Here is a 27,533-nt window from a genome sequence, read left to right on the forward strand (position 1 = left end):
GTTTTGAGGCCATAAACAATAGATTGTTCCACATATGTATTTATGGATATATAATCGAAAGATCGCGTTCTTTAAGCTTCGAACCACGCTGTAAAAAAGACAGGTGAATACAAAATAAACATCGCCCGGACAGTGCAGAAATTCAAGAACTCGGAAAAATCGAGAGGTTGCAACAGCAGCAACGTAGGAGCTTAATATCTACAGAAACTTATTACGCGTAATTTTTCCCCGAGCACGGCTGCTTCCATCAGACCAGCGGATGGGGCGGATTGAACTCATTCCCGGGTTCGAAGACTGGCACGATTCTGAGCTTTTGGACAGCTTATTATTAGCACAAGAACTGTAAGCAGGTTCATCGGGGGTACCGTAGACATCAAATTCCTTCAAGAAAGATCAGATCGATGGTGAATAAATCTTCGAACTAAAAGGGGCCTTTCGATTTACGGACAGTTATGTAACTTGTAAGTACCTTGGACCTTGTTTTCGAACGAGGGGTAAGGCAGGGGTTCAAATCTTTAAGGAACATGTCATCTGGGCTATCTGGAGTCGTCGTAAAATCCCCCGAGCTGAATCCCTGATCGAACTGCCCAATGCAAGAATTTCATAGATGAACAATTTTCTTACTTTCAATCGATGCCATGTACAAATTCGAAATGTTTTACCAGAGAATTAGCCGACTCTTGTTGATCATTCCAACCCGGCATCGAAGGGCTGAGGTATCCTTGTCCGAGACATTTCTCCATCTTCACCTGTGCTCATCCATTGGCATTACAGTAGTTGTTTCTGAATTGCAAAACAATGGAAGAAGAAGACAATTACGAGATGAATTCAACCTACCTCTGCAAGATCCTGTGCAAGAGATTGCAGCTGGCCTGTTAGAGAAGTGACCTGCCTCTGAAGACTTGGAATGAGATTTTTAGCTTGCTTCAGCTCAGAACTCTGCTTCTCTAAAACACCATTGAGCTCTGAATTCACCGAATCTGGAAATAAAACTGCGTTCTTTAACGACTTTATCTCCTCCCTTTGCTTCAAGCACAAATCTTTCAATTTCTCAACCTAATAATTACCCCTCAATCATCAGTCTTAACAGTTAGATAATGATTCCAATCTTGTATGGAAAACCCTAATTTGATTTAATTTTACCTCGTTGTTCTTCTCCTGAATCAAAAGATTGAGCTCGGCAATCTCTTCTTCCTGCTGTTTAGTCAGATTCAATAACTCCCTTTCGCTCTTCAACACCATAGCCAGAGTCCTTGCATTTCCTTTAACCTCAGTCAGTGCTTTCTTAGAGTTTTCATTTCCCGATTTCCCCGCCGCCAACGACGACGACGACCCCGACGAGCCTTTGAACAGCTTCTTGTGAAGCCCGCTCAATCCGCTGCTCTTTTTCGCAGGCTTCTTCAAATCCGCCGCTAGGGCGTCGCTGGCAATTATAAACTTTGGGGCCTTGTCGAGATTTCTTGCCTTCTTGGTCTCCACTAATTTCTTCACCATCGAACCCAGGTTCATCTGGCCGCCGCCGCCGGCGGTGGTTTTTTTGGTGAGGGCGGTGCAGGACAGCGGAAGCTCTGTGGATGAGGAGGGATCGGATTTGGTGGAGCTGTTCAAGCTGTTGGTGTAGCGAGTTGCAGAGCGGATTGAAGCCATTTCGCGTGATTCTTGCGGCGAAAGGGAATAATCAGGGTTGGAATTTTGTCAAGAATCGAGGCGCTGTCTGAATTCAAAATTTTTGTCGATTTGAGGAAGAAAGCGTCACTATCTTCGCCATGGCGGGATATCGATTTTTTGAAGATCTGAAAACGACAGCGTTTTGGTTTTTGGTAGGGGGTAGAAATGTAAATTCATCATCGCTGTTTCCAATTTTCTGTTTCCAAATTCCAATCATGAAATTAAAATAAATGGTTGCAGTAATTATAGTCCAACGCGTAATTATTATCCAATTTTTCACAACGATTGACTCAATTAAATAATCAGAGCTTCATAATTTTAACCTAAATGAACAATAATAATAATTCAACAGAATGTCAACAATAAAGTTGACTCCATCTCGAACAACATCCGACCGTTGATCGAGCGGCTCCAAAATCCAACCAAATCGACGGTCCATCCGCGACGGGACTCCAGGTCCCGTCCCTTCCCTTCCCACACCTCACCTCAATCCAACAACCTGGCCGGATTTCCGACCGCCGTGGCTCCCGCCGGAATCTCTTTCAGCACGACGGAGCCGGCCCCGATTTTCGCATTTTCCCCAACCTTAACATTTCCCAGCACCTTTGTCCCAGCCCCAATCAGAACTCCATTCCCAATCTTGGGGTGCCTATCACCTCCGACCTTCCCCGTTCCTCCCAACGTCACGCCGTGGAGGATCGTGACGTCATCTCCGACGACCGCCGTCTCTCCGATCACAACACCAGTTCCATGGTCGAACACCACCCCACTCCCAATCCTCGCCGCCGGATGAATGTCAATCGCGAAAACCTCCGACACCCTGCTCTGAATCACCACCGCCAGCGCCGCCCTGCCCTGAGCCCAGAGGCGGTGCGCCGCCCTGTGCGCCTGACATGCCAGAAATCCCTTGAAGTTCAGAAGGCAGTGGACGTAGCTCAGGCACGCCGGATCCCGCTCTCTCACGGCCGTCAGATCATTCCTGATCGAACGGCGGATGTCTTCGTCTTCAATTAGGGTTTTGCAGAACACTTCGTAGAGTGCCTCGCCGGACAAATTGGGGGAGCAGAGTTTTCCGGCGAGTTGATTCGCCAGAGCACTTTCAAGGGACCTGTGGGAGAGTACCGCGGAATTGTAAAAGTTTTTAAGGATGGGTTCTTGGACGGCGTCGCAGACAGCCTCGATTCTGATCTTGAACCAGAGATGATCGTCGAATTCTTGATTGCCGGCGGCGGTGGTGCAGAGATACTGTCCTGGCAGATTGGTGGCGGTGACGACTCGGCGGCCAGTGGAGTTATTGTTAGCTGGGAGACACAGACAGTCTGCCATTGATGAAACCTTGTGCAAATTTGAGCTAGGGTTTATAAGGGTGCTCATATGGGATATGGTATTTATACATATCGACGATGGATAAAGAATGGTAAAATATATTGTTGAGATAGTTTGGGTGTGTTTCTTTTTGATTTGGGTTGCGTTTGAAAATTTAAATATTTTACTAAAATAACAAATTATATGATAATTTATAAAAGATATATAGTAGATTATTATTTGAGTCTATTGAAAATTTATTTGTAATTTTATTATTAACAATATACAATGTTAAAATTATATTAACTCTTATTAAATTTTGTGATTAAATTAAATGATCTTATCTTATACAGCGAGGAGTATCAATAGTATTAAGTTTGTAGCCGTCGCACATGAATTAAGTTGAAGTCAAGGAAGTTCTCGAGTTCAACTCCCAAGCAGTAGACATATAGTAATAATAATAATAATAATAATAATAACAACAACAATAATTCACTGGTTTCACACCAGTTCTTGCAAAGTTCAAGAATTAATATGCCTCCCCATTGACTGACAAGAAATTTCGAAGATGTTTACCAAATGATAATCAACAATTGTAGTAGTCATTTTTTTTTTTAGTTTACATAGTGGGTTTGCATTAATATATATTTTTAACATTTAGAGTAAATTGTGAGAATTATATATATATATATATATAAAAATGTCGAAAAGAATTCAAATAAAAAAAAAATATATAATTCAAATATATTTATTTTTGTTAAAAAAAAATTATTTTTACTATATAGCATCAAATATTCTATGGGCTCAGCTCACCTTAATTTTTTTATCATACATAAAACATTTAATCAATCCAACGCAGTCCGAAGTACTTCTTCATGTCGTCATCATCGACATCATATCACGTCATCAGTATCAGCTAAAGCAGTCAAGTCAATGGAAGTTGGAAAGACATGGTGACGAAAGCGGTGACGATTTCCTGCACCACAAGCAAAAGAAAAAAAAAAAAACAATTCGAAAAACAAGTCAAACATAAATTGCTATAAGCAGACAGAAGAGTCTGGAACCTTAATAACGTCGAATGCCTTACAGAAATATACAATCTTCGACCCACAGAAATATACAATCTTCGACCCATTAATTGTTTTCATGTAAACTCAATTCAAATCAATCACTTATAAATTATATTAATTTAAAAAATTTTACTATTCAAATTCAAAATTGAAAAAAAAAAAAAACAACTTACTCTTCCATACGTTCGGCGGGCCCTTGAGGGGCAGGGCCCTTGCTGTCGGCGGCCTTCTACGCTGCCGCCTCAGATCGGGGGGCGGTGGGGGGCTCCGGTAGCCGCGGAGGGTTCATCAGCGATGTCAAGTAGGCGAGAATGTCGGGGACTGGGTTGATGTCCACCCAGTAGTTGTTCACCCAATCCTTGGCGATCCTGATATCTTTCCTATCGACAGACTGAAACTTTTTCTCCCCTGTCGAGTGGTTACATAATACATACATGAATCAGTTAATAAGAATTAACGGATCAAAAAAAGGCGAAACTATTGTACGTGTTCGAATGTACCCGGGAAGAAGAGCTGTATTTGATTATTCAAGCACGGGTCGCATCCGATCACGATTGCTTCCCACCACCCATCCCCGCACCACGCATCCACCGCTGTACCTACACTAAGACTTGCATTTGAAGAATTCCAGTTAGGCCAGGCCCGGACGTTCAGACGGCCGGAAATTCTGATGCCCAGTTCGTCGGGGTCTGCTTCTCTCTCCCTAGGAACACACTGCTGCAAAATCGACGTCAATGGAACGTATCAGATCACAGTTAAAACTCTATATGATGAAAAAGCTTAGTGCCTGCACTACCTCGACTTTCTGAGACTCCCCGGAGTTGATAACATCATAGTATTGGACATACAGGAACCTCGGCGACCTTCTTAACACCTTGCACCTTAACCAGCAGCCTCTCATACCGCTGTCGAAAGAAAGTACCTCAACATGATCACCGACATGCCAAGCTGGGAGACGCTCTTGCACACGAACAGGTTGAGGCGGCTCTATATCGCGGGTTTGCTGAATCCTGAAATTATTATTAATTTTGGATTTTTTTAGTCCTCGAGGTGCAGAGGGGTCACCTTGTTCGGTTTGATCGTGTCCTTCGTCAGTGTAAATCCCGGTAAGAAGTTCCACATGATGCTGCTTGGCGTATCCACGTAGCTTACTCATACAAAACTTGCTCACACTGTTGCTCTTGATTTCTCGGTGGCAAAAGAAACAGTTGAGCAATGTATGTTGCGGAAATACCTCGTTGCATTTCTTGAAGTGGCTGGGGGTCAGTACCGAAACCAGACCATCAATGCATTTGGCACTGATCTCCTGCACATTATAAGTAATGAACAGTTCTTGTGGATCGGGCTGCATCTTGAGGATGGTTCGGCCTTCAACATCCTCGCTGTGAAGAAACCAGCGGATAAGGGCTGTTTTCTCCATTCTCCGGTTATCAAACAGATCTTCTACATAGCCAATGTAGCTTTTGTTATCTTCCCCCCAAACGCACACGAAAGACCAAATCTACAAGGATCATTCTAACACATTAAAAATGCAGAATACAGACAGAATGCAAAATTGGAGTCAAAATTTGAAGAATACTCACAAATATGGAAATTCCTTTCTGGAGAAAAGAATTGTAGTGCTTCAGCTTCTCACCGCACACCCAAGACGCATTAGACCATTGAATTTCTGAATCTTGTTCAACGAACTTTCTGGATTCTAGGATCTGAAAGTAAGAAAATTCTTTGGTTAGGAAATCCTTGCGAGGCCTTTATTGATATAATATGAAAAACTAAAATCTACAACAACAGATAGGTTAATCACCTCATTGTCCAAGAGGTTGCTACGCTGAGACACATGAGTTCTTGAGACACGATTTCTAGTGTTAACCATTATGGATCTCAGGTATGCTCTGAATAAATACTGAAGATTCGCTGGAAATTAGCTGAAAAAAGAAGAAGATACATTGAATATATTTGCTCAGAACTAATAGCAGCACCTATAGAAGGAAGCATAAAAATGCTAAAATCAACTTTAATAAAAATGCATATAAATTCTAAAGTACTAATATAAATAGAAATCAGATGTCGGTTTAGAAATAGATATTTAATTCTAAAACGTTTGTTAACAAATCAATAAGCAAGGATAATAGCAAGACAGCAGCAAGGTATGAAAACAAACAAGTCAAGTTTGGTTTAGGAATGTCAATCTATCAAAGCCACAAAACCACGGTTAGACAAGTGACGCAAGCCTCACTGAAGGCATGTGCTGAGAAATGGAGACTGGCGCCGAGGCTGCCAGGTGCGCTTCTTGCTATGGCGCACCATTGACAACTATGGCCTTCGATACCAGATCTCCTTGCACCAGAGTTTTGAAATAGAGACAAACTATAGGAAGCTGATGAAGACAGATCCGTAAATCCCAGTTTAAATAACATACCAACAAATCCCATGACTGAACAATGAACCAAAAACTTAATGAAAAACTTAAGCAGAGTCACAACAGATAAATGATTATTTCCTTCAATGACAGATATTATGTTTTCTCAAACAACTGTATCGTAAAATGTTAGAGGCAAGTACATGATTACCTTGATTGCCTTGTACTCAAGAAGAAAGCCGAGGCGATATCACCGAAGGTCGAAAACTTATTCACAAAGAATAGATGACAGCAGCATTTAAATAGACAAATGTTTGCGCTAGTGTGAATGCAAGCAGTGAAAGGGTGCCAGCCAACCTAACGCTAAGACGGACGTTTCAATGGAAACGCACCGATATAATTAATTGCCAGATAAACACACATGAAAGTTTTAAAATTTACCAACCACTTGCTATCTATTGTAGATTTGTAAATGATTTTATAAAATGATATATTAATATTTGCTCATCAACAATGAGCCAAGGTCAACGACGGAGATGAACTGACACAATAAAAACAGATATTATTAAAATACACAATAAAATTGTGTAATATCAGAAGGCAAAGAACCTCATTGAAGTTTTCCATCTATACACTAATCTTCAGCATGTATTTGTATTCATGATTTTTTTTTCTCAATTGCAATGGAAATTGTGAGGCGATTTGTATTCCTTCTTTATTCCGAAAATTCTGAATCTCTGTCTCCCACTCTTTCTTTTCTGTATGTCTTCTAGTTTAAATGTGTTACATAAAACAAACGGTCGAAATATTGTGAATCTATTATCAGGCATTACAGCATTTCCATCAATTACTCATACCATCAATTTTTTAAGTTGATATTTCGACAAACTTCATCAGATATGATCACAGTTGCATTAACAACGAGCATGGATACTTACCAACAAGAAGATTGAAGTATATATTCACTAAAAAATTTCCCCATACAGGCTTGGACTTGATCAGATTTGTATAAGTGTATATGCATACAAATCAGTACAAATGCTGGTTTTTTTCAAAGGTCAATTGATTAACTTTACAACCTTCCAAAACTAGATATTACAAAATCAAGTTCAGAAACCATATAAAAGATCAAAAGCACACCTATGAAATATAATAAAGCCTACACTATAAAACTTACTCCCTAGAATTCTTTGTAATGAACTCATGTTAACTGCCTGAATCTAAAAAATTTTAGTTCTTGATTGATTCAAGCTATCTTATTAGTCTTATTATTTCAATCACCGAAGTCCTGATCCATAAATTGCTTCCTTATATTCTTTTTATCTGATACCTCAAGTTAACAGGCAGTTCATCAGCCTAACTGCTTCAATTGGGAGACAACTCTTTACATTATTCTTTTCTTGAATACAGCATGCAATATGGAGAGATCATAAACATGCGCAGAAAACAGAATGCAAATTGGAATTGAAGTTGAAGAATAGTAATGTACACTCACTCTTTTCCAGGAAAGCACTGGATAATGTTTCACCTGACAATTTCAATAACAGAAATTTGTGTGACAAAATGTTTGACTGAAAGTATGTTCTTCGGTTGGGGACGATGAAGACCTGTATTCACATTAAACAAACAATTAGGACTATGAAAAATGAAAGGAATCACCTCCCAGCCCAACAATGCTACACTAGGATACTCATTGAAGACAACAGGCATCCAAATGTGGCGTTTCTGCCAATAACATGCTGTTTTGAAGTTAATGTTTATTAACTATTTTCTTTTGAATGTTATATGGAAATCTATCTCAAACGACCTACTTGCATTATCCAAATAAGAGCAAAATTAGCAACAACTAATAATGCATGTTGCACGGAAACAACACATATAAATTGATAAAATAGAGAAACTTCAAACATGAAATGAACATAATGAAAAAACTTCTAAACCCTACTAAAAGCACATGATAGCAAGGACAGTTACACAAACATATAGGCAAGAAGTTGCATGCAACATACAAGAGGAAGATGAACCATCGGATGAAAAGTGCCCAATTCAATAGAAAATACAGGGCAAGACGAATATGAACCATAAGAAAACATGATTAAATAGAATTCTAATGAGATATCAAGAATTTAGCACCATCTAGAGTACAAAATGCACTTTTGAAATCAATGACTTTGAGTACGATACCAGAAATGAAACTACAAGAACATTACATAGACAATAAAAGGAACAGCACTCTAAAAGAGCATAAATCATTTGTCTATTTACAAAACTGTGTCACATCAAACAGCCAATTGACAACAAATCAAAAGAGACACAGAATAATACGTCCGAGGAATTTAGTCATTATGTTAGTAAAAATGAAATCAAGGATAGCATATGCCAACACCATCTGCAAAAGGAAAACTTGCTTTTATTAGTAATCTAATATACAAAGAGATCATAAACTCCAAATTTTGTAGCCTGATTGATGCTAGCATAATAAACTGAATTAAATCCTTGCATAGAAAAGTTCAGAAATAGTAAAAAATAAGAATTATGACTGTAAAGGCAGATATGAACATCCTAGTTTAACTTACCAGCATAAATCATGAGCCAACACAAGTTCAATAAGATATTCCAATGTGAACAAGAAAAGATACAAGGAAAATTAAAATTGAAACTTTTTCTTACAAAATAAAAGGAATCACAATTAGATCAAACAAGAAATTTATTTAAAAAATTTTAAATAAATTGCTGAGGAGAAATCAACCAACTTTACATTCATTGCAAAAAATGAATACGAACATGATATAATATATAAATGTCTTGGGCCTTTTGAGCGCTCAATCAGCATGCATCATTTAGATCATCCAAGGGTAAATTTGTATTCGGGTAAAACACAATAGGGCAAATCATAACCTTTGGAAAGTGTACAAAAAGCTATAAATTTCGTTTATATATTGATTCTCAACCCGTTTTTCGAAAATTACTAACAAAAACAAGCCACAGTTCACTGCTATAGCATAGCTCTATGTTCAGCTTCAACGACGTCTTTCATTCAGCATATTTGCGTGCTCCTGACAAACAGCATAGGAATCTCAACAACTAGACGGTGATTCGCATACAATAAATCAATAATCCTCCTTGACCAGGCAATCCTTTCACATCCTTTTAACTGAAAATGGCATACCAAATATCAACAGTAAGATAATCAAGCTTACAAACATTGTCCCCGCGGTTGGAGCCAATACGCCCCGCCGGCGGCAGCTACCTCTACGCCGCCCCATCCGTAGTGGATTTACGGTTCCATCGTCAAATTGATTTATATTTATCTGCAAATTTATTTAATCTGCTAAAATTACTAAAACGGGCTGGCCCAAATACGGCCCAAAATTTATTTGGGCTACAGATTTTTTGTGCCTGATCAGAATTGGATTTTCGATTCGTATATAATTTGTCAGTCATTCAACACTGCGATTATATTCCCACACATGATTATGAACACAACCAACCAATACAAATACAATACAACAATTTCACTACACTAAATTACACACACTCGTACACACACACACACATCTGATCGGATCAGATAAGCTAATTAATTGATATTCATGGGACGCAGGAAATGTTGGAGACTTCCATGGGGTACTTGAAGGAGTTGGCGTACTGGAAGACGACGACCTCGGCGGGGCCGAGAAGCTGGCCGTCTTTGACGAGGCAGTCGTCGTAGCCGAGTCGCCGGAAAATCCGCGGGTCGATGAGGCGGGCCGTGCTGAACCAGCCGCAGCTGAGGTGGATGTTGTAGATCTTGCAGCTCCCGTACATGCAGAAGTTCTCGATGCTCACTGTGTACGTCGGAATCCCGCTCGGCAGCGGCGCCGTCGCGCCCTGGAACACCAGGATGTTCTCCTTCGAGCACCAGTCCCCGCCGGGACCGATCCGTTTCTCCGACCACACGCCCGTGTTCCCCTTCGCCTCATGATTCCACACGCCCGTGTAGCCCTTCTTCACCTTCTGCCCTACTTTATCTGGTTCTTCCATTGCACCCCCAGAAATGGCCACATCTGAAATCACAGTCGCACACATATATATATATATATATATATTAATTAATTAGGATGATGAAGATGAAGAGACGCATGGAGAGAATTAATTACGTACAGAAAAGCAGGATGGAAACAAGAATTTGATTATAATAATTATACATGGTGATCGAATCAAATTGAATCAAAATCAAACCCAATTGTGCACTGCAGACAAAATGGTGATCTCATGAGGGTTTGGTTCGTAATATCGTATTTATAGAGGGAGGGAGAGTGTTAGCTGGGAAGGATTTTAGTACAGCAGTGTGCCATTAATGACGTTTAAATTTGTCTTTGAATAAAGTGCAGTGCGTACAGTAAAGGATACCACAAAATCGATGAATTAATGCAAATGCACATTTGAAGACATTCTTGATATCTTCTTTCTTCGTCTTCTTCCTCAATAAATTATTAATTTATCTCCTTACTATGTAATTAATGGCCGCTGTACGTAGTAAATACTACTACTACTCATCAAAAGTCTCAAATCATTACATACAGTAGGGTTTGACTGTGAATTAAGTGAAGAAGGAGACCTGCCATATATCTCATACATACATACATATATATTCTGCAAATGCAAATGGAAATGGTCGAATGGAATTGAATCAAGAAGTTGGCACAGCATGGTAAGGAGTGCAAGAATTCAATTCTGTCTCATCTCCCCATGCATTGATCCACGGGCCGGGCCGGGCCGGGCTTGACTAAAACAAATTTATACTTGTGTGATTATTCAACACATTTACATTATGGTTATGCATTTCATCATTCGGAACTACCTTTAAATTCTACAATTCCATCAGTTGCAACATATCGTTGAATTTCATGAAAAAACATTCAAAAAAACACTATACAGATATCAGGTTACCTGAGGATTAAGCTTCTTAAAGGTCCATCTCTGCAAGGATCCTTTTTACAGCCATGGAAGTACTTAGGTTTCTTCTCCAATCTTTCAAAGAAGACTTCTTCTGGTCACAAAGTAGTTCTAGCAATATCATCATCATCAGCTGGCGGCATATCTCTCACTTGTCGGATAAGTCGACTCAGATCTTTCACAAGTTCTCTATGTACAAAATCATACCTCTCCTTGGTCACCATTGCTTCAGCAAACAAGGTACCTGTAAGAGAATTGAATTCCTGACAGCATTCCTTCATTTTCGTTCCGCTAGAGGAGAAGAGGGAGCTCTCTTGTCCCCACCGGCTCAAAAGATATTTTCCGGGAAGTTGAAAATAGTTCTTGAGTAACAGAACCCGAAGGGCATGTCTGCAGAGGATTCCAGTCGACTCGAATTCCTTGCAAGAACAGTGAATTTGTTCGCTTTCAGACATCCAGAGTACAAGACGCTCGGCGTCAGCCTTCTTGAAATGGCGCACAAGATACGACCCGTTAGGCATTTCAGACACAGCATATTGCATAGCTAACACCATTTCTTGTTGCATTTTATCGAACGCGAAAGGGGTGAGAATGCTACGGGCGTGCTCCTCGACAGGTAGACATGTTTTCAGATGCAAATACGACACCTCCGCACATGACTGCATTTTATTACCAGACACCATTCCTATCTACAAAGTCGAAGATAAATTGAACATAAAGGCAGAGTGGTTAGAAAGAAAAGTTAATGTCCAGGACAAACAAACTCACCCGTTCAAAAACACCGCGCAAACATGTTTGAGTTTTGGTTACTCCTGTCAGAAGTACGTCGACAGATTTCCAATAAGACGCAGAATCCATTCGCGCAAGAAAACATCCCCTAGTGTAAGGTAAAGCCCAAGACATTCGAAGCGAAAAAAGTAAAGCAATGTGCTTATCCGAAGTAAGTTCAAAATGTGTAACCATCTGATTCCACCGAAATTCAAACTCATCGGCACTTTCTAGACGGCACAACTCTTCAAGTTCGTATTTATATTCGGGCAACCTTGATCCAAGTGCAAGAGAAAACCAACTGGATACTTTGGCAAGGACATTGTACGAGGAAATAACATGCTTTGTGCTCGCCATTTCGGTTCTTATGGCTTCTCCCAAACAAGTGTTGATATCTGTAACCATAGTCTGCGGACACTTCCCTTTCATAAATCGACGAAAAGCCTACAGAAGAATTGAACAAGATGAGCCGAAAATCGTAAGCATAGAAAACGATAATGAACTGAAATAATTTTCGGAAACCTGCAAAGCCCACGCATACGACTGGAGGGTTTCGTCCTGCAGCAAAACACAACCAAAGAAGATAACTTTTCCATGATTGTCGATGCCAAGCCACGCTCCGAAGAGGAGACTGTGAGATATCGAACGATATGTCAAGTCAAAGTACACAACATCGCCAAATAAGCCGTAGGCGTGGACAGAATCTCCATACGACCAAGCAATGCTCTCAATTTTATCATTTTCATCGACAGCAACTTCGTAAGCAAAGTATGGATCAGCATCTTTATTCATCTTGCAGGCCTCGAGAAGATCAGCCATGTCGTTTTCTCTCTTCTCAGACAATAGAGCATCGTTCTCTACAACAACTTTCTTGCGATTCTGGATGAAGTTTCTGACATCTCTTACGAGAAACGAGAGCTGTCCTCCTTGAATCCCCTTTTCCAGCTCAAGAACCTTAACAATTCGATGCACCGGAAATCCAGCTTTCGAAAGCAGAAGAATCCTCTCTTGATCAGCCTCCTGAATTTTACGATAAGCCGGAAGAAGTCGAACTTGGTCATCCTCTAAGAGCTCATGATTGTGCACATTGCTAAACTGCACGACGAACCACTGAGAAACCCCGTCGACTACCTCCTTCGACAAGTACATTTTAGCATCGCAGCCACATCGAACAGATTTTCGGTCCCTCTGATGTTCTCCCATCTGTTTCTTCCTCGCAGGTGCAAACCCTGATCTGTAGCACACAAAATCTCTCTTATAAACCCCCAATTGAGGACTCAATCTTGATCTCTCCTTCCTAATTGAAAAACCATTTTTTCTAGCGAAATTCACATAATACTCGAAAGCTTCGTCGTCACTGTTAAATATCATTCCCACATAAGGGGCTACCATGGCCTCCATCTGTGTAGCACCATTGTCGATCGATTGTGATCCTGTGGTGGTCTCATCCACATCTCCATCGTATGTTATAAAGCATTTCCAATCCCCACAAGGGCATTGCTGCCTTTTCATCCACACAGCCTTCGGCTGCACTGACACCATAACTGACTAAAGCTACTCGACGAATTCTCATACAACGCCTTTAATTGAATCGATTCCCAAGTAAAGCCCTAATTCTATCTCCCAGAAAATTCCTTGAACAACATGAAAATTCAACAAATTATCAAGAAAACGCTCGACACAACACATATTCGATGAAATGTGGAGTTAAAACACCTGTTCGTATAATTCCAACTCTACTCAAACTCGCACTAGCAAATGAATTTAAGTTAACTACAGATTAAACGAAATTCTCAAGCAATCGAAGTACTAGAGGGATATGGCGTAAACGTACCATAAGTAATCAAGCTTCAATCCTTCGATTTTGTCCTTAATTTCTTCCGCCGCAGCGTTCTTGACACGAATGGAATCACGGATCGGATGGCCTCCTTTAGGTGGCTTTCGTGGGCCTCTCTCGGGCTTGGGTTTGGGCTCCCAATTCCAACAGTGAACCATTAATGACTTCCTCCATTTTCATAGTTTACTGATTTATTTAGAACATTATTTAAATATTAAAAACTGATTATACATGAAGGGTGTGTTTGTTTGAAGGATTTCGGTGGATTTTCACTATTCATCCAATTTTTTTTTCCCAAAAACATCAAATCAAACACTTATTTTTCATTTTTATATTATACTAAAAATTAATTTTACATTCAAAACATCACATTAAATCCTATTTATATCACATCATATAACTATTCAAATTCAAAATTTTTACTATTCAAATTTCAACTCAAAATCCAAACCCCCAGACAAACACACCCGAAGAAAGCATACTTTTTTAGATTCACCTCCAAGCATTGTGATTTGGGTGTTTGGAAGAATTTCTACCTCTAATTTTAGTTTAGTCAGCCAACAGATTCTTGTCTGATGTGATTTCTGCACCAAACACAAAAATATCAGAGCTGCAAAGAGTGGTTCAGAATTCTTGATGTTGATCAATCAAACCCCAACAAAATCACCCACCAAAATTCAGCCCCTTCACACACTTCTTCGATTCCCATGAGCTTCTGTGAATGACAAGTTTCATAGTTCTGGCTCTTATTATCAATCGAAAAACCAATCTGAAGTTTTGTGAACTGTGCGTGTGTTTGTTGCATGTGTAACGGTTGAAGATTTGAAAATGAGGTTGAGAACGTTCCCGAGTGTTGCTTTCGAGGGATTGCTTAAAAGTAGGGCAAAAATCCCACCTCATCTCGTCTCTCTGCGGTCAATTTCTTACAGCATTGAATCTCTCCATAAAACCCCAGGTCGGAGCCTCATAATTCCTTGCAATAGATTGGCAGAAACCTCAGGAAGAACGCCATGGAAGAACAACAAGCAATGCCGGCCTTTGGATTGCGTCTCGGTGGAAAAGATGTCTGTCTTCTTGCACACACACACCCTGTTGTGTTAGAGATCAACAGACTGGAGAATCTCCTCAAAGGTATCATCACTTTCTTGTCTGTTCCTCGTATTTGATCGAAATTCTGTCTGGAGATGTGTAGAATGAATTTGAATCCTTTTTCATATGAAGCATCTTCTTGAATGCCAGAAGTTGAAATAAAACATTGTTGTCTTTACAGAGAAGGAGGGTGAACTGAGGAAGGCTAGAAGTGAAATTCGGGCACTTCGTGCAACTGAAATGTTCAAGGATAAGGCTGTGGAAGAGGTACTCGAAAGTTCCACGTCTCATGATCAATCTTGCTATCAAAATTATGATTATAACTAGTGGTAGCCTCGACGATTCTTTTGTCCAGCTTGCAAGTGAGGTTGAAAGGCTGGAAGAAAAGCTAAGATCCCATGAAAACCACCTCGAACATAAGGTGTCAACTTTGGATACATATCATTAATTATTATATAGTCAACTTTGGTTTCGAATTGTTAGATTTATTGAGTGAGTTTAGTGACACTTGGGGTGCATATATATGTAAAGTGTTTCTTGTCTGATTGATGCAGAGTCTTGAAATCAAGAAACTCGCGGACGAGAAGAAGGAAGCATTGGCTGCTCAATATGCTGCCGAAGCGACTCTTCGAAGAGTTTATGCTGAGCAAAAGGATGAAAACTCTCTTCCCCTTGAGTTAGTCATAGCTCCCCTCGACGCAGAAATTAAGATACATAAGAATGAGGTAATTGTTCGAATGTGGCGCACCCCTGTATCTATCTGCACGAATGTAGCTCAAGAATGGCGACCAATTCAAATTTTTGGTGTTTTAGGTTGCTGCACTGCAGGAGGATAAGAGGGCTCTGGAACGTCTCATAAAGTCGAAAGAAGTAGCACTGCTCGAAGCTGAAAGAATACTGAGAAGTGCTTTAGAAAGAGCGCTAGTAGTCGAGGAAGTTCAGAATCAAAATTTCGAGCTTAGGAGGCAGATAGAGATATGCCAGGGGGAAAACAAAATACTCGAGAAGACGAATAGGCAGAAGGTTTTAGAGGTTGAAAAGCTCAGCCAAACCATCAGGGATCTCGAGGAGGCCATACTTGCCGGCGGAGCAGCAGCCAACGCCATTCGCGATTACAGGCGACAGATCTTGGAATTAAATGTAGGAACATAATGAATCATGTATTAGCCTTTCTGCAACAAAAATCGACTGATCTTAAGTGTCTGACTGCTTGATAGGAGGATAAAAGGATGCTCGAAAGGGAACTAGCAAGAGCAAAGGTTACGGCGAACCGGATGGCAACTGTCGTGGCTAACGAATGGAAGGATGGAAGGGACAAAGTTATGCCTGTGAAGCAATGGCTGGAAGAGAGAAGGATATTTCAGGTATTGTTTGTTCGATCGGCGCAACTATCCTGAAAACGATAGCTTTCTTTGTGTATATATGTCGAATGCTTTGTAGGCGGAGATGCGGAAGTTGAAAGACAAGCTCGTTACCTCGGAGAGAGCTGTGGAGGCGGAAGCGCGAATCAAGGTGCTTTTTGAAGTATCATTTCAGCTACAACTTTCGATTTTTTTTATTGCGCTGTTCGTCTTGTCTTTATGACAGTATGGATTTGTGCATCGCGTTGATCAGGAGAAGATGAAGTTGAGGCTTAAGATTCTCGAGGAAGGCTTGCGACAAAAGATTACGCTTTCTGCGAGTAACAATGGAATCTCGAAAGGCGAAAGATCGAACTTCTTTGGAATTCTGTCGAGTAATGGTCGAGCAAGAAAGAGATCGACGCCGCAGCCTTTGTCATCCACAGACACTAAAAGAAAGTTGAGAAAGAGTCTGTGGACTTCTCGGAACAAAGTTATCGACAATTGTGGAAAGGAAAACAAAGAGATGATCGAAAACTTCTCCGATATGTCTGATATCGATTGCAGCGATATGGTCTCCGGATTTCTTTACGACGTGCTTCAGAAAGAAGTCATAAACTTGAGGAAGTCCTGCAGCTCGAAAGACGGTTGTTTGAGCTCCAAAGACGAAGAAATCAAGGTGTGTATTAGTGAATATCGTTTTCTAACATATAAATACGCCCGTGCATTGATCCGTGACGTCGAAAATCTTTTATCTTGCTAGACACTAATGAAAAAAGTCGAAACACTGAGCAAAGCCTTAGAAGTCGAGTCGAAGAAGAAGACGAAGAGACAAATGCATCGAAAGGATGAGCAATCGACAATCCTATAGATTCGCGAGTTGTCCTAATTTGTGTGAAAGCATGTATGAACAACATTGTATCGATCAAACTATAAATAAACGGATGATTCCCGATACATTACGTATTCACATAAGCTATAGCACCTCTCAGTTTTCCATTTTGTTTGATCCATGGAAGTCGAGGGTTGTCGAATCTATGCTATTACAAAAAAGAAAAAAAACAGGGGAGAGTTACAAAACAACAATCTCTGCTAAAGTTCAGGGATCATCGCTAAACTCGGCCTCCATTTCTTCCCCGGCCTAGGTTTGGACAAGAGCACAATATGTCTCACCTTGAGCTGTTGTCTCATTGTCATAATCTCCCGCAACTGCTTCTTGTTCACCACAATCTTTACCCTCTGCGGTGATCTCGGAGAGCCTTCCGACTCCGGCGACAGCGCGCCGAATTGCTCGGAAACAATCTTTTTGTCCACAGCCATCGACTGGAATTCGTGTACATCTTCAGGGCTAACTTTCTTCCTGTCTGCAAACGATGCACATATGCAATTTCCCATTTCTGTTAATCTCAATAGGACAACCTCAGCCTGCACAAATTTGTGTCTATATATATATATACATATGTATGTGTATATGTGTGTGTATATATGCCGACACGGCGGGGAAGTTGTGGAGACATGAGAAACGTGCAGACAAGTATGCGAAGATGATGAAGTTTGGTTGGGGGAGGTTTACTAAGAAATGGCGATTTTCAACTTATATTAATATTTTAGTTTACTTATAACACAAATGGTTGTTGTCTTGTTGACCTAATGAAGGGTTATTTAACTCTAAATCCTCACAAATTAGTCAACTTCTTCTTTCTTAAGTCTGTCCATATGCAGCCATGGAAGCTGAATGTCAACCCTCTAGAATACCGACATGTTTATCTGCAGTTAGAAGATTCTAAACTTGGCTGTTCGAAAAGCCCATTATGAATAAACCCCACTTCCATTTTGGCAAATGTCAGGTCTGAATAATTATATTTTGTGGACAAGAGATTAATGGTAAAAAGAATAAGAAATAAAAATGGGTTCTTGAAAAATGATGAGACCACATTTTATTGAAGCCAATGGTAATGTTACAGCAATAATGAAGTCTCTTCTTCTTTTTTGTAAATTTGGGGTAGGGTATTTATTATTTGTCGTACATGTTGGTGAAAGAACAAATTTTTTTCACCCAATTTTTGGTGTGGATGATCATAATGGATCTGAGGAATTAAATTTACATGATGTAGCAAGAATGAGGATTCTCTTCACTGAAGTAATGATCGCATCTGCTAACGTAGCACCCCCTTCTGTAGTCGTAGTACCCGTCGTAGCACGGCGGCGGCGGCGGCGGAGCGCCGGCGTACGGCCCGTAACCATGATAACACGGCCCACCGCCGAAACCGTGGAAACATTGGTCGCAGCACGTCCTAACCGGGAAAGCCGGTGGATAATCTGGCACCGGCACCGGCGGCATCACCGGTTCAGCCGGCGGCACCGGCTTCGGTTCTGGGGGCGACGCCGGCGTGGGAGCCGGCGGTTTCGGAGCTTCCTTTGGCTCCACCGGCGGAGGTAGCGCAGGCGGTGCCGGCTTCGGCTTTTCCTGCTCCTTCGGCTTTTCTGGCTCCTTTGGCTTCTCCGGCTCCTTAGGCTTTTCCGGCTCCTTAGGCTTCTCCGGCGACTTGGGTTTCTCCGGCAGCTTGGGTTTCTCCGGCGACTTGGGTTTCTCGGGCTCCTTGGGTTTAGGTTTTTGAGGCTCTTTGATTTCGATGCTTTTGATGACCTTACAACCTTTGTAGCAGAGCTTGTCTCGAAGCTTTTCGGGGTCGCAGCAGACGACGGTGATGGTGACGGTGTTGTTCTTCTCATCGTACACCTGGTCTCGAATTTCTGTTGTCCCAAATTTTCACAAAACCAAATCAAGATCGAATTGGGATTCTTTTTTTCCCCAGAAAAACAAACAAAAACAATCGCAGATGCAGAATCATCCCTTTTCAGCAGAAATCAAGAATTGCCCAAATTCGACCAACATATAGGGTATTAAATTCATATGCAATAAAGCTCGAATTGATTCGACTCACGGGGGAATTTGCAGAGGATTTTCTTGACCTTCTTGTAGCAGCAAGGGCACTGCAGATCGACCTTCAGCACCATCACAGTCACCTGATGCAATTCTCATTACAACAAATAAATCCTAAAAGAATTCACAATCCACAATCAAACAAATTCAATCATCCCTGTAAATTAAATTGAATTAGATACCTTCTCTGCCATGGGAATGATCAACTAATTAATTAAGTGGGATTCCTTGGAGCATAGATCTGGAGAAAGAAAGAAAGAAAGAAGTAGAAATATGAATACGAATATGAATATGATGGATCATGTGAAGAAGATGAAATCAGCAAAAACAGCTCTGTAATGATGTGAAGGAGAGTTGGGAGGGGAGGGAGGCCTAATTGCTGACTCTTTACTCATTTGTTTGCATGTTGTATTTGATGTTCACTTCTCACCTTCCATGGAAATTCCATGCCCTCTCTCTCCTAATTACTTACCCAACCAAATTCTAATTTTACTATCTTCAATAAATTTATGTCTTTTTTATTTCTTGTTTGAATTTTGTTTAGAATAAATAGGGTATTGTAAAGTCATTTGATTTTGTTTTTTATTTTAATTTTTGTGTTATTCATCGTTGAAAATTGTGACGAGTAGTTCTACGTGGATGTTTTTAGATCGTACCAGCTCAGCACTATGTGATTACACGTCATTTTTTTATGACGTGTTTTGAATTTACTTAAATATTTTAAAATGATTCGATTTTTCGATAAAAATAGTAAATAATCTTACATTCACGGATCAAATGAATGACTTTGCTTAATTGTTTTTGTTTTGATACTAAACATAACCATCTCCTTACCTTCACATGTATACATAGCATTCAATATTTTACCTTTTTTTTTTTATTCAAAAAATTATATATAATGAATCTTCTTTTGTTAAAAATTATGATTATTATTATTTACCAGTATTGTTTAATCTAATTGTTTTTAATAAAAATATACAGTATTTACCAACTATATATTTTACTGTAAAAAATTGAAAATATCCAAAAACACAAAAAGAGTACATATCAATAACAATAAATTTGATTAATACTCTTGCACAGCAGGGTTTGACAATTGGCATTATCATCAACTAATAATTTCTTGTTAAATACTATTATTTGGACATATGAACAACCCTTTTTTCATAATCTAATGTAGTTATAATCAATTAATTAATTAGGGTAGAATGAGTTGTTATATAGGAGTAATTAATTAATTAATATATTAATTGAGAAGACTAATTTTGTCAAATGTATTGATAAGGACTTTATATTAACCAAAATTTAAATTCAATCATTTATAAATTTTTTTTTTTATTTATGTGTTTGCGCGTGATCATCTTCCAAAATTTTGTGTAAAAATCAATACAGAGAAATACATATTTGAATAAATATAAATAATCTTACTACAAATATAATTAAATTTACACTTACTTATATGATCAGTGTCAATTTATATATCATGAATGAAATAATTTTTAAAAATTAAAAGTCAAGTGTATCCTATTTAAAAATAGTAGGCTATTTCACCCCAATTAAATTAAATTAAATTAAATTAAAAAGGGAGTCGAGGCATTATTGATGTGAGCAACATATATTTCTGCCCATTCAATCGTTCATGCAACTCTTGCCAATGCCCATATAAATTTAAACAATAAAATAAAATACAAGAAATCATTATCAATTAAGACAAGTTAAATAAAAAGTTTTAGGCCATCGGTTTCAACATCGACATCCAATTTTGGACAAAGCTTTAAACGATAAAGATTTCAAGAAAAAAGTTGGCATCAAATTCACCCCACTTTTTTTCACACCCATCCATTTCAAAAATTAAATAAATAAATAAATAAATAAAAGATTGTGGTTGATTTTTATGTGATAGAGAATGGCCCAATAATCATCATGCAAATTAAACAATGCCCACCAATGAATTTGGGCCATGCATGCATGGGGACACTTTACGTACCCTCAAAATTAATTACTTGTCAAAACCCATCAAAATTCTGCCACGAAAGCCCACAATTTAAGGTTCCAGAAAATTTTAGAATTTATTTTTTTTTAAAAAAAAATTAATTATTTAATATATATGTTTCATGTCAATATAGGTATGTAATTTAATTTTGTGAGTAGTTACTAGTACATTTTATATTTTTAGATTTTTTGATCGGTATTTTATAGACTCTTGAATCCATATATTTGAGAAAATAATCACAGTGTCATGTGCTCTTTATTTTTATTTATGTTATATTATTTTTTCTCTGTCCTATATATTACGTCAGGTTTTGATTTTTGTCCGTTTCACATCTTATATTATTAATACTTTTTTTTAAAAAATATTATATACTTGAAATTAAATTTTAAATTTTATAATATATAATTTTTAAAATTTTAATTAGACCAATTAATTATTTTAATTTTAATTTATAATAATTTATATTCGTCCTAATTTTTATGTATGTAGAGACTTTGATGTTCTATTTATGACAAAAAGAGTAATATAAATTATGGAGCATATTATATAATTTTATTTTTTTTTGTTAGGTGAACTTATGTACATGATACAATAAAAATTTTTTTAACAGTCCGTAGTAGATAAGAGTATATTATTATAATTATAAATAAAAATGTTGTCTGAAATTGAAGAAGATTCTACTGTTGCATGCATGGTCTGATTCTGCTGCATATGTGACGTGGCGGGATAAGCCTTGCGATGTTCACACGCGTCGCTTTCTCAATGGCTGTAAATAGAGGTCCGGGAGCCCACCAGATTGTCGTTCTTGTTCCTGTGCGGACAGGTGCACAGTAATTAAATAGCTACTGCTGAGTCAGCCTCCAACAAACCTCTCTGCAGATTTTCATCAAAAAAGATTAAAAAAATTTGAACTTTAAAAACAGCCGTCACTCTCTTCTTCTCTCATCTTCAACAGTCTCCTATTTATATACGTATCTCCCAAAACACACAAACACAAAATTACAATTTACACACACAAATACATACAGAGAACTATATATATATATATATATACACAATACAAGATCAGCAAGGTGTGGCATTGTTGATTGTATAGAAAATTAAGAAGAAATGGGCGAAGTAAGTGGTGTATGGTCTTCAATTAATTCCGATTTCCGTACATTCTTGTTAATCAATCATTAATGGTAGATATGATGTTTTGGTGAAGGAGAAGAAGGAGGAATTAGGCAACAAGGAGGAAGAAGGAGAGAAGAAGAAGAAGGAAGAAGAAGAAGAAGAAAAAAAGGAAGAGGAAATAGTGCTTAGGGTAGAGATGCACTGTGAGGCTTGCGCCAGAAAAGTTATCAGAGCTCTCAAAGGATTCCAAGGTCATCTTCACTTCTGATTTCTGACTCAATTAAACGACGTCGGATTGACGATGTATGAATTAATTAATGAATTTGCAGGAGTGGAGGAGGTTATGGCGGATTACAGGTCGAGCAGAGTGGTGGTGAAAGCTGTGAAGAACAGTACTGACCCTATAAAGCTGTGCCAAAGAATCCACAAGAAAACTGGGAGGAAAGTTGGGATTATATCTCCATTACCCACCCCACCCTCAACTGATCAAGAAAACCCCAAACCAGAGGAAGAAGAACCCAAACAAGAGGTACGTACTCTTATCACACCATGGACGATAACGATAATGATGATGATGATGATGAATCTTCACTTTTGATTAATTTCAAATTTTAATTTTCATCATCATCGTCTCAAGATGTGTTTTTTTTTTTTTTTTGTTCAGCAGCAATAGCAATTGATCATTCATGTCAATAGTCGTTTGTTCTTGTCATTATTATCATCCATGGACCACATATGAATCGATTGAATTCATGTTGTTATTGAATCCCCACGGCTCGAACCCCTTATTTTTCTTTTTAGAGAAATGATAATTGTGCGTATCTAAAATAGTTGCAGAAGCCAGCAATGGTGGTTGGTACACTTTTAATTATTTCGTAATCATGTTTATAACATCTTCTGCATAGACACGTGTTGTTCCCAGAGGTAATTAATTAATTAATTTGGTGTTCTTCTTCCAACCCCCATCGACAAATTTTTCTTCCTCATTATTATTACCAAAAGAGAGGTTGGAGTAGTCTTGGGTGATGGGTAGTGGTTCTGATTAATTTCTGAAAGCCACAGAACAGCAACAAACAGAAAGCAGCAGCAGAAAATGGGCCTGGGCACACTGCACGATGCAAGAAATGAGGATGACTCTCAGTCTCAAATCTGGACGACGATGATGATGAATCTTTGACCCCACTGTTCCATACCTGTCTTTTACCAAAATTAAACGATTCAAAAAAATAAAAAAAAGTAAAAATGGGGTTTTGTGCTGGATTTTAATCTTCTTCTTCTTCTTCTTGTTATTCTTACAATGCAGCCTCCGGCACCGATCACAGTTGTGCTCAAAGTCCAGATGCATTGTGAAGCATGTGCTCAGGCGTTGCAGAAGAAGATTGGAAAGATCAAAGGTTTTATTTTAAAAAAAAAAGATCATCTGATTATGATTCCAGAAGAATTAATTAATTAAAAGTATGTTTATTGCAGGTGTGGAATCGGTTGCGACGAACATAGCAAGCAATGAGGTAACAGTGAAGGGGGTAATCGATCCAGAAAATCTTGTGAATGATGTGTACAAGAGGACTCACAAGCACGCATCGATCGTGAAGAACGAGGAGAAGAAGGAGGAGGAGAAGAAGAAGAAAGAAGAAGAGGAAGAGGAAGAGCAGAAGAAGAAAGAGGAAGAAGAAAAGAAGCAGCAGAAGAAGAAGGATGAAGAAGAAGATGCAAAATTGGAGGTCAAGAAAATGGAGTTTTGGGGTCCAAAGCAGTACATGGAGTATGCCTACGCCCCTCAATTGTTCAGCGACGAAAACCCCAACGCCTGCTCCGTCATGTGAAAATTAATTAATTAAATTAATCTAAAGATCGATCCATCTCCATCTCCATTAGTGTTTCTGCAATTTTCTCCAGACTTTGTTTCTTGTGTGTGTGTTCAATAATTAACAGTCGACTTTTTGATCTCAAATTTCAAAGAATCTGAGCCATATTCGTAAATGTTGACAAGATCATGAAAATAAAGATTCTCTTCCAAACTTTTGAATCCAAAAATTAAATAGCCCCTCCACTCTCTATCTCGTGCAGCTCTGTCTGCTTCTCCCACTTCGTCGATGATCCATTGATGAAATGGGTTGTGGACCACTCCCACTTCACCTTCCATTTCTTACCTCAATTATTTCATATATCTATATCTTCAAAATCCAATTCCAATGGTGCAGTGAAAACGATGGTTGAAACAATTGCCATATGCCCTGTTTTCCTTGCCAATCATCCAATGAATTCTTACGTGATAATCCATTGGATTCTTCCATTTGGGTTTGCATTTTTCTTTCTTCTTCTCCACCATATTTGTATTTCTTTCTTTCTCAATGTTGTATGAATTATTTATGGTATCAGACTAGAGTTTAATTTTTTTTTTCCTTTTTTTTATTTTCTTATTTATTCTTTACATCTCCCCATTATAAATTCTAGACATATTTATCCAATATAATCTAAAATTTTCAATATATGTTAACGATTCTTAATGTCATTATCTATGTGTTTACAAAATTGTAGATCATTATAATATTCTATAGTAAAATAACAGTAATAATGGAGATTAATACAGCAAGATTGTTAAAACATAACTTTACTGTTATTTGTCTTTGAGTGGTAAAATAAGAATTCATAATAATATTACCTTTTATCTAGAAATATAACTTCAAACTTTCCTTAATAAGGCTAAAAATATAATAAAAAATAAATAATGATAATAATAATAATAATTTAATATGACTATAATATTATAATTATATAATGTATGTACACGTTGAACCCACACAATCTTTAACATAGATCACGCCTAAAATATATAAACGATTAATATATCCTAGAATTAAAATAATCAATAAGAGAATTACCAACTATAAGTCTATAACTCCATTATATTGCAATTATGATTAAATCTGAGTTATATGTACAAAATATGGATGTCCTAACTAATCAATCATCTTTTCATTCACTATATATATATATATATCTATATAACACATCTATATATTGTGTATACATTGTACCTACAAACAAATACTTAACTAGCAATTAAATAACAAAAATTCAATATGAAGGTCAATCGCGGTTTCATTACTTTGGCTGTTATTTGTTTTGTTCTAACGACGGCGGCGGCCGATGCGACGATGGAGACGAGGAGGGAATTGCAGGGGTCGAGTCCGCTGAACTGCACCGGAAAGTGCAACGGGTGCACGCCGTGCACCCGTGTCAGGAAGGAGGTTGCGCCGGGGACTTATATTTGGAAGTGTTTTTGCGGGACTTCTTTTGAGAATTTTTAATTGTTTGTATTTTATTAGCTGAATACTGTCCGATCAAGATGTATTAATTTTATAATTTCAAATTATTTATATACATATCAGTTCATTTTGAAAATTTTTGGTATAAATTGTGGAGGAGATGAGAAGCTACCAAGGAGTTGAGAAGACGAAGCCCCTGAAGATAATCAAGAATGCTAGACGAGGATCAAAGGCCAAAAGACAATGCATTGAACAATCTTAATCTTTTAACCTGCTAGATAACTTCTCGACAGCAATTATTTAGCAAATATTAAAGCTTGAAATTTAGGAAAAGTCATCGTCACCACCATCATAGTCTGTTACAATTAAAACTGAAATTGAAACTAATACCAAACGAGAAATTTAAAATACCATACTGATACCAGATGACATTGCCCCTCCGCCGCTCACATTTTCTCATTGTGCGGCGGGAATGGCTCAATGGACGACGGCCCGGCAGCAGTAGGATCCTTGAACAGATTCATGGGCGGCAGCGGGGCATAGAACCCAGAGTGGTGGTGCAGCGGCGGCGGCGCCGCCACCATGTGATGGAATGCATTGGCCGGCGGGAAGGCCGAGAAGGCCTGATCAGAGGCAGCAGTGGCGGCGACCCGCTTGAGGAGTGGGTCCCCCCGGAGCAAGCCGCGATCGCCGCCGTCGAACTCACGGTAGCGGTGGAGGTAGTGAGTGAGGGGCTCAATGTAGTCGTCGAAGCCGAGCTTGCTCATGGCCCAAAGGACGTCCTCGGCGGTGACGGTCTTGCGCTGCTCGCGCTGGCACCGGTCGTTGGCTTCGCCGGTGACGAAGCTGATGAACTCCGACACGCACTCTTGCATGGTCTCTTTGGCGTCGTCGGAGATTTTGGCGTGCGACGGGAGAATCTTCCGCATGATCCTGATGACATTCGCGATCGGCATGAAACGGTCTTGCTCCCTGACCACACACTCCTTCTTGTTGCCGCCGGGGGGCGGGTTGCCGCCGGGCAATGGGTTCACTTGAGGAGGTAAGTCCATGTTGAAGTCTGCTGCCATGTCTGTTCATACGTCTCACTCCAAATTTTTAATTAATATTAAATAAATAAATCTCATATAAAATAAATTAATATATTTATATATATATATATATATAGCTGGTCTGAGGCTTAAAAACCAATGAATTTCATTGGGACTGGATTGAGGTCCCAATCCTAGAAGTAAAATTAAGATGGGAACAAAGAATAGGACAGAACTATTTGTGAAAACTGAAAAGGGCACAGATGAAGAAATTTGTTAGGCCAACTGCATCGGTGAGTTTAATTCTCTCTCATTCATTTAACAATTCTGTCAGTAAAAAAATATATATAATTTTTTTTCAAAAAACCTCCTATATTCAATATATTATATATTTTTATAATCTTTTTTTCATCTCATCATCGTACTTCCAATTAAATATCTAAAAAATTTATGGAAATCCAACAAAAAAAAATATATGGATTATTAAAACAAACTATTAAAACACTGGAAGCAAAGTATTGTGTTTCCCGAACATGAATGCCAGCTGAAAATATTAAAAATCAAGCCAATATCTTCGCTGCAGAACCACCACCAACTTTAACCCCCACAAATCAAGAACAAAAAAAGAAGTTAATCTTTTCACTCTATATATTGTTTTTTCTAAAATCATAGTTAGAGGTAAAGCTAAAAAGAATAAATTTATAATGGTTCTTTACATATTCATTTATTTATTTATCTATAAGGATAATTTCAAATAGAAAGTGCAGAAAGAGGGAGGGAGAATTAAAAATGCTTCAGAATGGGAA

At 38.7% G+C, this 27,533-nt stretch overlaps 9 protein-coding genes across 24 annotated transcripts; 2 read left to right on the top strand and 7 right to left on the bottom strand.

Annotated features, from left to right (window-relative positions):
* Positions 1 to 3: 3 nt before the first annotated feature.
* LOC127249538 (uncharacterized) lies at positions 4 to 1,834 on the bottom strand. The gene is made up of 5 exons (XM_051272379.1): positions 1,144 to 1,834; positions 838 to 1,056; positions 663 to 749; positions 470 to 583; positions 4 to 381 (listed from the first exon to the last, which is right to left on the bottom strand). The coding sequence occupies exons 1-5, from the start codon at positions 1,645 to 1,647 to the stop codon at positions 199 to 201; spliced, it is 1,107 nt and encodes a 368-aa protein (XP_051128336.1). The 5' UTR covers positions 1,648 to 1,834; the 3' UTR covers positions 4 to 198.
* Positions 1,835 to 1,940: 106 nt separating this feature from the next.
* LOC127249539 (serine acetyltransferase 1, chloroplastic-like) lies at positions 1,941 to 3,083 on the bottom strand. The gene has a single exon (XM_051272380.1). It carries the CDS (start codon positions 3,040 to 3,042, stop codon positions 2,155 to 2,157), a length of 888 nt encoding a protein of 295 aa, XP_051128337.1. The 5' UTR covers positions 3,043 to 3,083; the 3' UTR covers positions 1,941 to 2,154.
* Positions 3,084 to 3,693: 610 nt separating this feature from the next.
* On the bottom strand, positions 3,694 to 9,703 carry LOC127249541 (uncharacterized). Of its 14 annotated transcripts, none has more exons than XM_051272395.1 (8): positions 9,603 to 9,703; positions 9,376 to 9,458; positions 5,848 to 8,009; positions 5,627 to 5,749; positions 4,840 to 5,544; positions 4,544 to 4,760; positions 4,217 to 4,451; positions 3,694 to 3,949 (listed from the first exon to the last, which is right to left on the bottom strand). In XM_051272395.1, exons 3-7 carry the CDS (start codon positions 5,914 to 5,916, stop codon positions 4,273 to 4,275), a joined length of 1,293 nt encoding a protein of 430 aa, XP_051128352.1. In that variant the 5' UTR covers positions 5,917 to 8,009; positions 9,376 to 9,458; positions 9,603 to 9,703; the 3' UTR covers positions 3,694 to 3,949; positions 4,217 to 4,272. The 14 variants fall into 14 exon arrangements, with proteins under 14 accessions (XP_051128352.1, XP_051128349.1, XP_051128353.1 ...); XM_051272392.1 differs by having other exon boundaries at positions 5,848 to 8,791; XM_051272396.1 differs by lacking the exon at positions 9,376 to 9,458 and having other exon boundaries at positions 5,848 to 5,968; positions 7,898 to 8,009; positions 9,603 to 9,695.
* Positions 9,704 to 9,805: 102 nt separating this feature from the next.
* Positions 9,806 to 10,605, bottom strand: LOC127249545 (TPD1 protein homolog 1-like). Its single transcript, XM_051272402.1, has 2 exons — positions 10,590 to 10,605; positions 9,806 to 10,448 (listed from the first exon to the last, which is right to left on the bottom strand). Exon 2 carries the CDS (start codon positions 10,423 to 10,425, stop codon positions 9,994 to 9,996), a length of 432 nt encoding a protein of 143 aa, XP_051128359.1. The 5' UTR covers positions 10,426 to 10,448; positions 10,590 to 10,605; the 3' UTR covers positions 9,806 to 9,993.
* Positions 10,606 to 11,265: 660 nt separating this feature from the next.
* LOC127249543 (putative protein FAR1-RELATED SEQUENCE 10) lies at positions 11,266 to 14,109 on the bottom strand. Of its 2 annotated transcripts, none has more exons than XM_051272399.1 (4): positions 13,943 to 14,109; positions 12,631 to 13,742; positions 12,109 to 12,552; positions 11,266 to 12,029 (listed from the first exon to the last, which is right to left on the bottom strand). In XM_051272399.1, the coding sequence occupies exons 2-4, from the start codon at positions 13,648 to 13,650 to the stop codon at positions 11,439 to 11,441; spliced, it is 2,055 nt and encodes a 684-aa protein (XP_051128356.1). In that variant the 5' UTR covers positions 13,651 to 13,742; positions 13,943 to 14,109; the 3' UTR covers positions 11,266 to 11,438. The 2 variants fall into 2 exon arrangements, with proteins under 2 accessions (XP_051128356.1, XP_051128357.1); XM_051272400.1 differs by having other exon boundaries at positions 12,631 to 13,342; positions 13,943 to 14,101.
* Positions 14,110 to 14,492: 383 nt separating this feature from the next.
* On the top strand, positions 14,493 to 17,331 carry LOC127249544 (microtubule-associated protein 70-5-like). The gene is made up of 9 exons (XM_051272401.1): positions 14,493 to 15,076; positions 15,216 to 15,301; positions 15,390 to 15,455; positions 15,589 to 15,759; positions 15,848 to 16,174; positions 16,252 to 16,398; positions 16,475 to 16,546; positions 16,649 to 17,053; positions 17,138 to 17,331. The coding sequence occupies exons 1-9, from the start codon at positions 14,956 to 14,958 to the stop codon at positions 17,243 to 17,245; spliced, it is 1,503 nt and encodes a 500-aa protein (XP_051128358.1). The 5' UTR covers positions 14,493 to 14,955; the 3' UTR covers positions 17,246 to 17,331.
* Positions 17,332 to 18,285: 954 nt separating this feature from the next.
* On the bottom strand, positions 18,286 to 19,840 carry LOC127249653 (vegetative cell wall protein gp1-like). Of its 2 annotated transcripts, XM_051272574.1 has the most exons (4): positions 19,749 to 19,840; positions 19,501 to 19,559; positions 19,320 to 19,401; positions 18,286 to 19,128 (listed from the first exon to the last, which is right to left on the bottom strand). In XM_051272574.1, the coding sequence occupies exons 2-4, from the start codon at positions 19,510 to 19,512 to the stop codon at positions 18,476 to 18,478; spliced, it is 747 nt and encodes a 248-aa protein (XP_051128531.1). In that variant the 5' UTR covers positions 19,513 to 19,559; positions 19,749 to 19,840; the 3' UTR covers positions 18,286 to 18,475. The 2 variants fall into 2 exon arrangements, with proteins under 2 accessions (XP_051128531.1, XP_051128530.1); XM_051272573.1 differs by lacking the exon at positions 19,749 to 19,840 and having other exon boundaries at positions 19,501 to 19,696.
* Positions 19,841 to 22,268: 2,428 nt separating this feature from the next.
* On the top strand, positions 22,269 to 24,378 carry LOC127249652 (heavy metal-associated isoprenylated plant protein 7-like). Its single transcript, XM_051272572.1, has 5 exons — positions 22,269 to 22,430; positions 22,519 to 22,678; positions 22,757 to 22,956; positions 23,731 to 23,821; positions 23,898 to 24,378. Exons 1-5 carry the CDS (start codon positions 22,422 to 22,424, stop codon positions 24,248 to 24,250), a joined length of 813 nt encoding a protein of 270 aa, XP_051128529.1. The 5' UTR covers positions 22,269 to 22,421; the 3' UTR covers positions 24,251 to 24,378.
* Positions 24,379 to 26,142: 1,764 nt separating this feature from the next.
* On the bottom strand, positions 26,143 to 26,766 carry LOC127249697 (nuclear transcription factor Y subunit B-3-like). Its single transcript, XM_051272629.1, has one exon. It carries the CDS (start codon positions 26,764 to 26,766, stop codon positions 26,143 to 26,145), a length of 624 nt encoding a protein of 207 aa, XP_051128586.1.
* Between the last annotated feature and the right edge of the window lie 767 nt (positions 26,767 to 27,533).

The sequence above is a fragment of the Andrographis paniculata genome, unplaced genomic scaffold (assembly GCF_009805555.1).
Source record: "Andrographis paniculata isolate CXL003 unplaced genomic scaffold, ASM980555v1 Contig36END, whole genome shotgun sequence".
Lineage (NCBI taxonomy): Eukaryota > Viridiplantae > Streptophyta > Magnoliopsida > Lamiales > Acanthaceae > Andrographis > Andrographis paniculata.

Coding starts and splice junctions, on each gene's coding strand:
- LOC127249538 (XM_051272379.1), bottom strand. CDS start 1,647: ATGGCTTCAATCCGCTCTGCAACTCGCTACACCAACAGCTTGAACAGC. Junction 750..837: donor TTGCACAGGATCTTGCAGAG/GTAGGTTGAATT, acceptor GGATGAGCACAG/GTGAAGATGGAGAAATGTCT. Junction 584..662: donor AAGAGTCGGCTAATTCTCTG/GTAAAACATTTC, acceptor TGCATTGGGCAG/TTCGATCAGGGATTCAGCTC.
- LOC127249539 (XM_051272380.1), bottom strand. CDS start 3,042: ATGAGCACCCTTATAAACCCTAGCTCAAATTTGCACAAGGTTTCATCA.
- LOC127249541 (XM_051272395.1), bottom strand. CDS start 5,916: ATGGTTAACACTAGAAATCGTGTCTCAAGAACTCATGTGTCTCAGCGT. Junction 4,761..4,839: donor GGGAGTCTCAGAAAGTCGAG/GTAGTGCAGGCA, acceptor TCGATTTTGCAG/CAGTGTGTTCCTAGGGAGAG. Junction 4,452..4,543: donor AATACAGCTCTTCTTCCCGG/GTACATTCGAAC, acceptor ACCACTCGACAG/GGGAGAAAAAGTTTCAGTCT.
- LOC127249545 (XM_051272402.1), bottom strand. CDS start 10,425: ATGGAAGAACCAGATAAAGTAGGGCAGAAGGTGAAGAAGGGCTACACG.
- LOC127249543 (XM_051272399.1), bottom strand. CDS start 13,650: ATGGTGTCAGTGCAGCCGAAGGCTGTGTGGATGAAAAGGCAGCAATGC. Junction 12,553..12,630: donor CGTATGCGTGGGCTTTGCAG/GTTTCCGAAAAT, acceptor ATTCTTCTGTAG/GCTTTTCGTCGATTTATGAA. Junction 12,030..12,108: donor TGCGCGGTGTTTTTGAACGG/GTGAGTTTGTTT, acceptor TCGACTTTGTAG/ATAGGAATGGTGTCTGGTAA.
- LOC127249544 (XM_051272401.1), top strand. CDS start 14,956: ATGGAAGAACAACAAGCAATGCCGGCCTTTGGATTGCGTCTCGGTGGA. Junction 15,760..15,847: donor TTAAGATACATAAGAATGAG/GTAATTGTTCGA, acceptor TTGGTGTTTTAG/GTTGCTGCACTGCAGGAGGA. Junction 16,399..16,474: donor AAGAGAGAAGGATATTTCAG/GTATTGTTTGTT, acceptor AATGCTTTGTAG/GCGGAGATGCGGAAGTTGAA.
- LOC127249653 (XM_051272574.1), bottom strand. Junction 19,129..19,319: donor AATCCTCTGCAAATTCCCCC/GTGAGTCGAATC, acceptor TTGGGACAACAG/AAATTCGAGACCAGGTGTAC.
- LOC127249652 (XM_051272572.1), top strand. Junction 22,957..23,730: donor AAGAAGAACCCAAACAAGAG/GTACGTACTCTT, acceptor CTTACAATGCAG/CCTCCGGCACCGATCACAGT. Junction 23,822..23,897: donor GAAGATTGGAAAGATCAAAG/GTTTTATTTTAA, acceptor TGTTTATTGCAG/GTGTGGAATCGGTTGCGACG.
- LOC127249697 (XM_051272629.1), bottom strand. CDS start 26,766: ATGGCAGCAGACTTCAACATGGACTTACCTCCTCAAGTGAACCCATTG.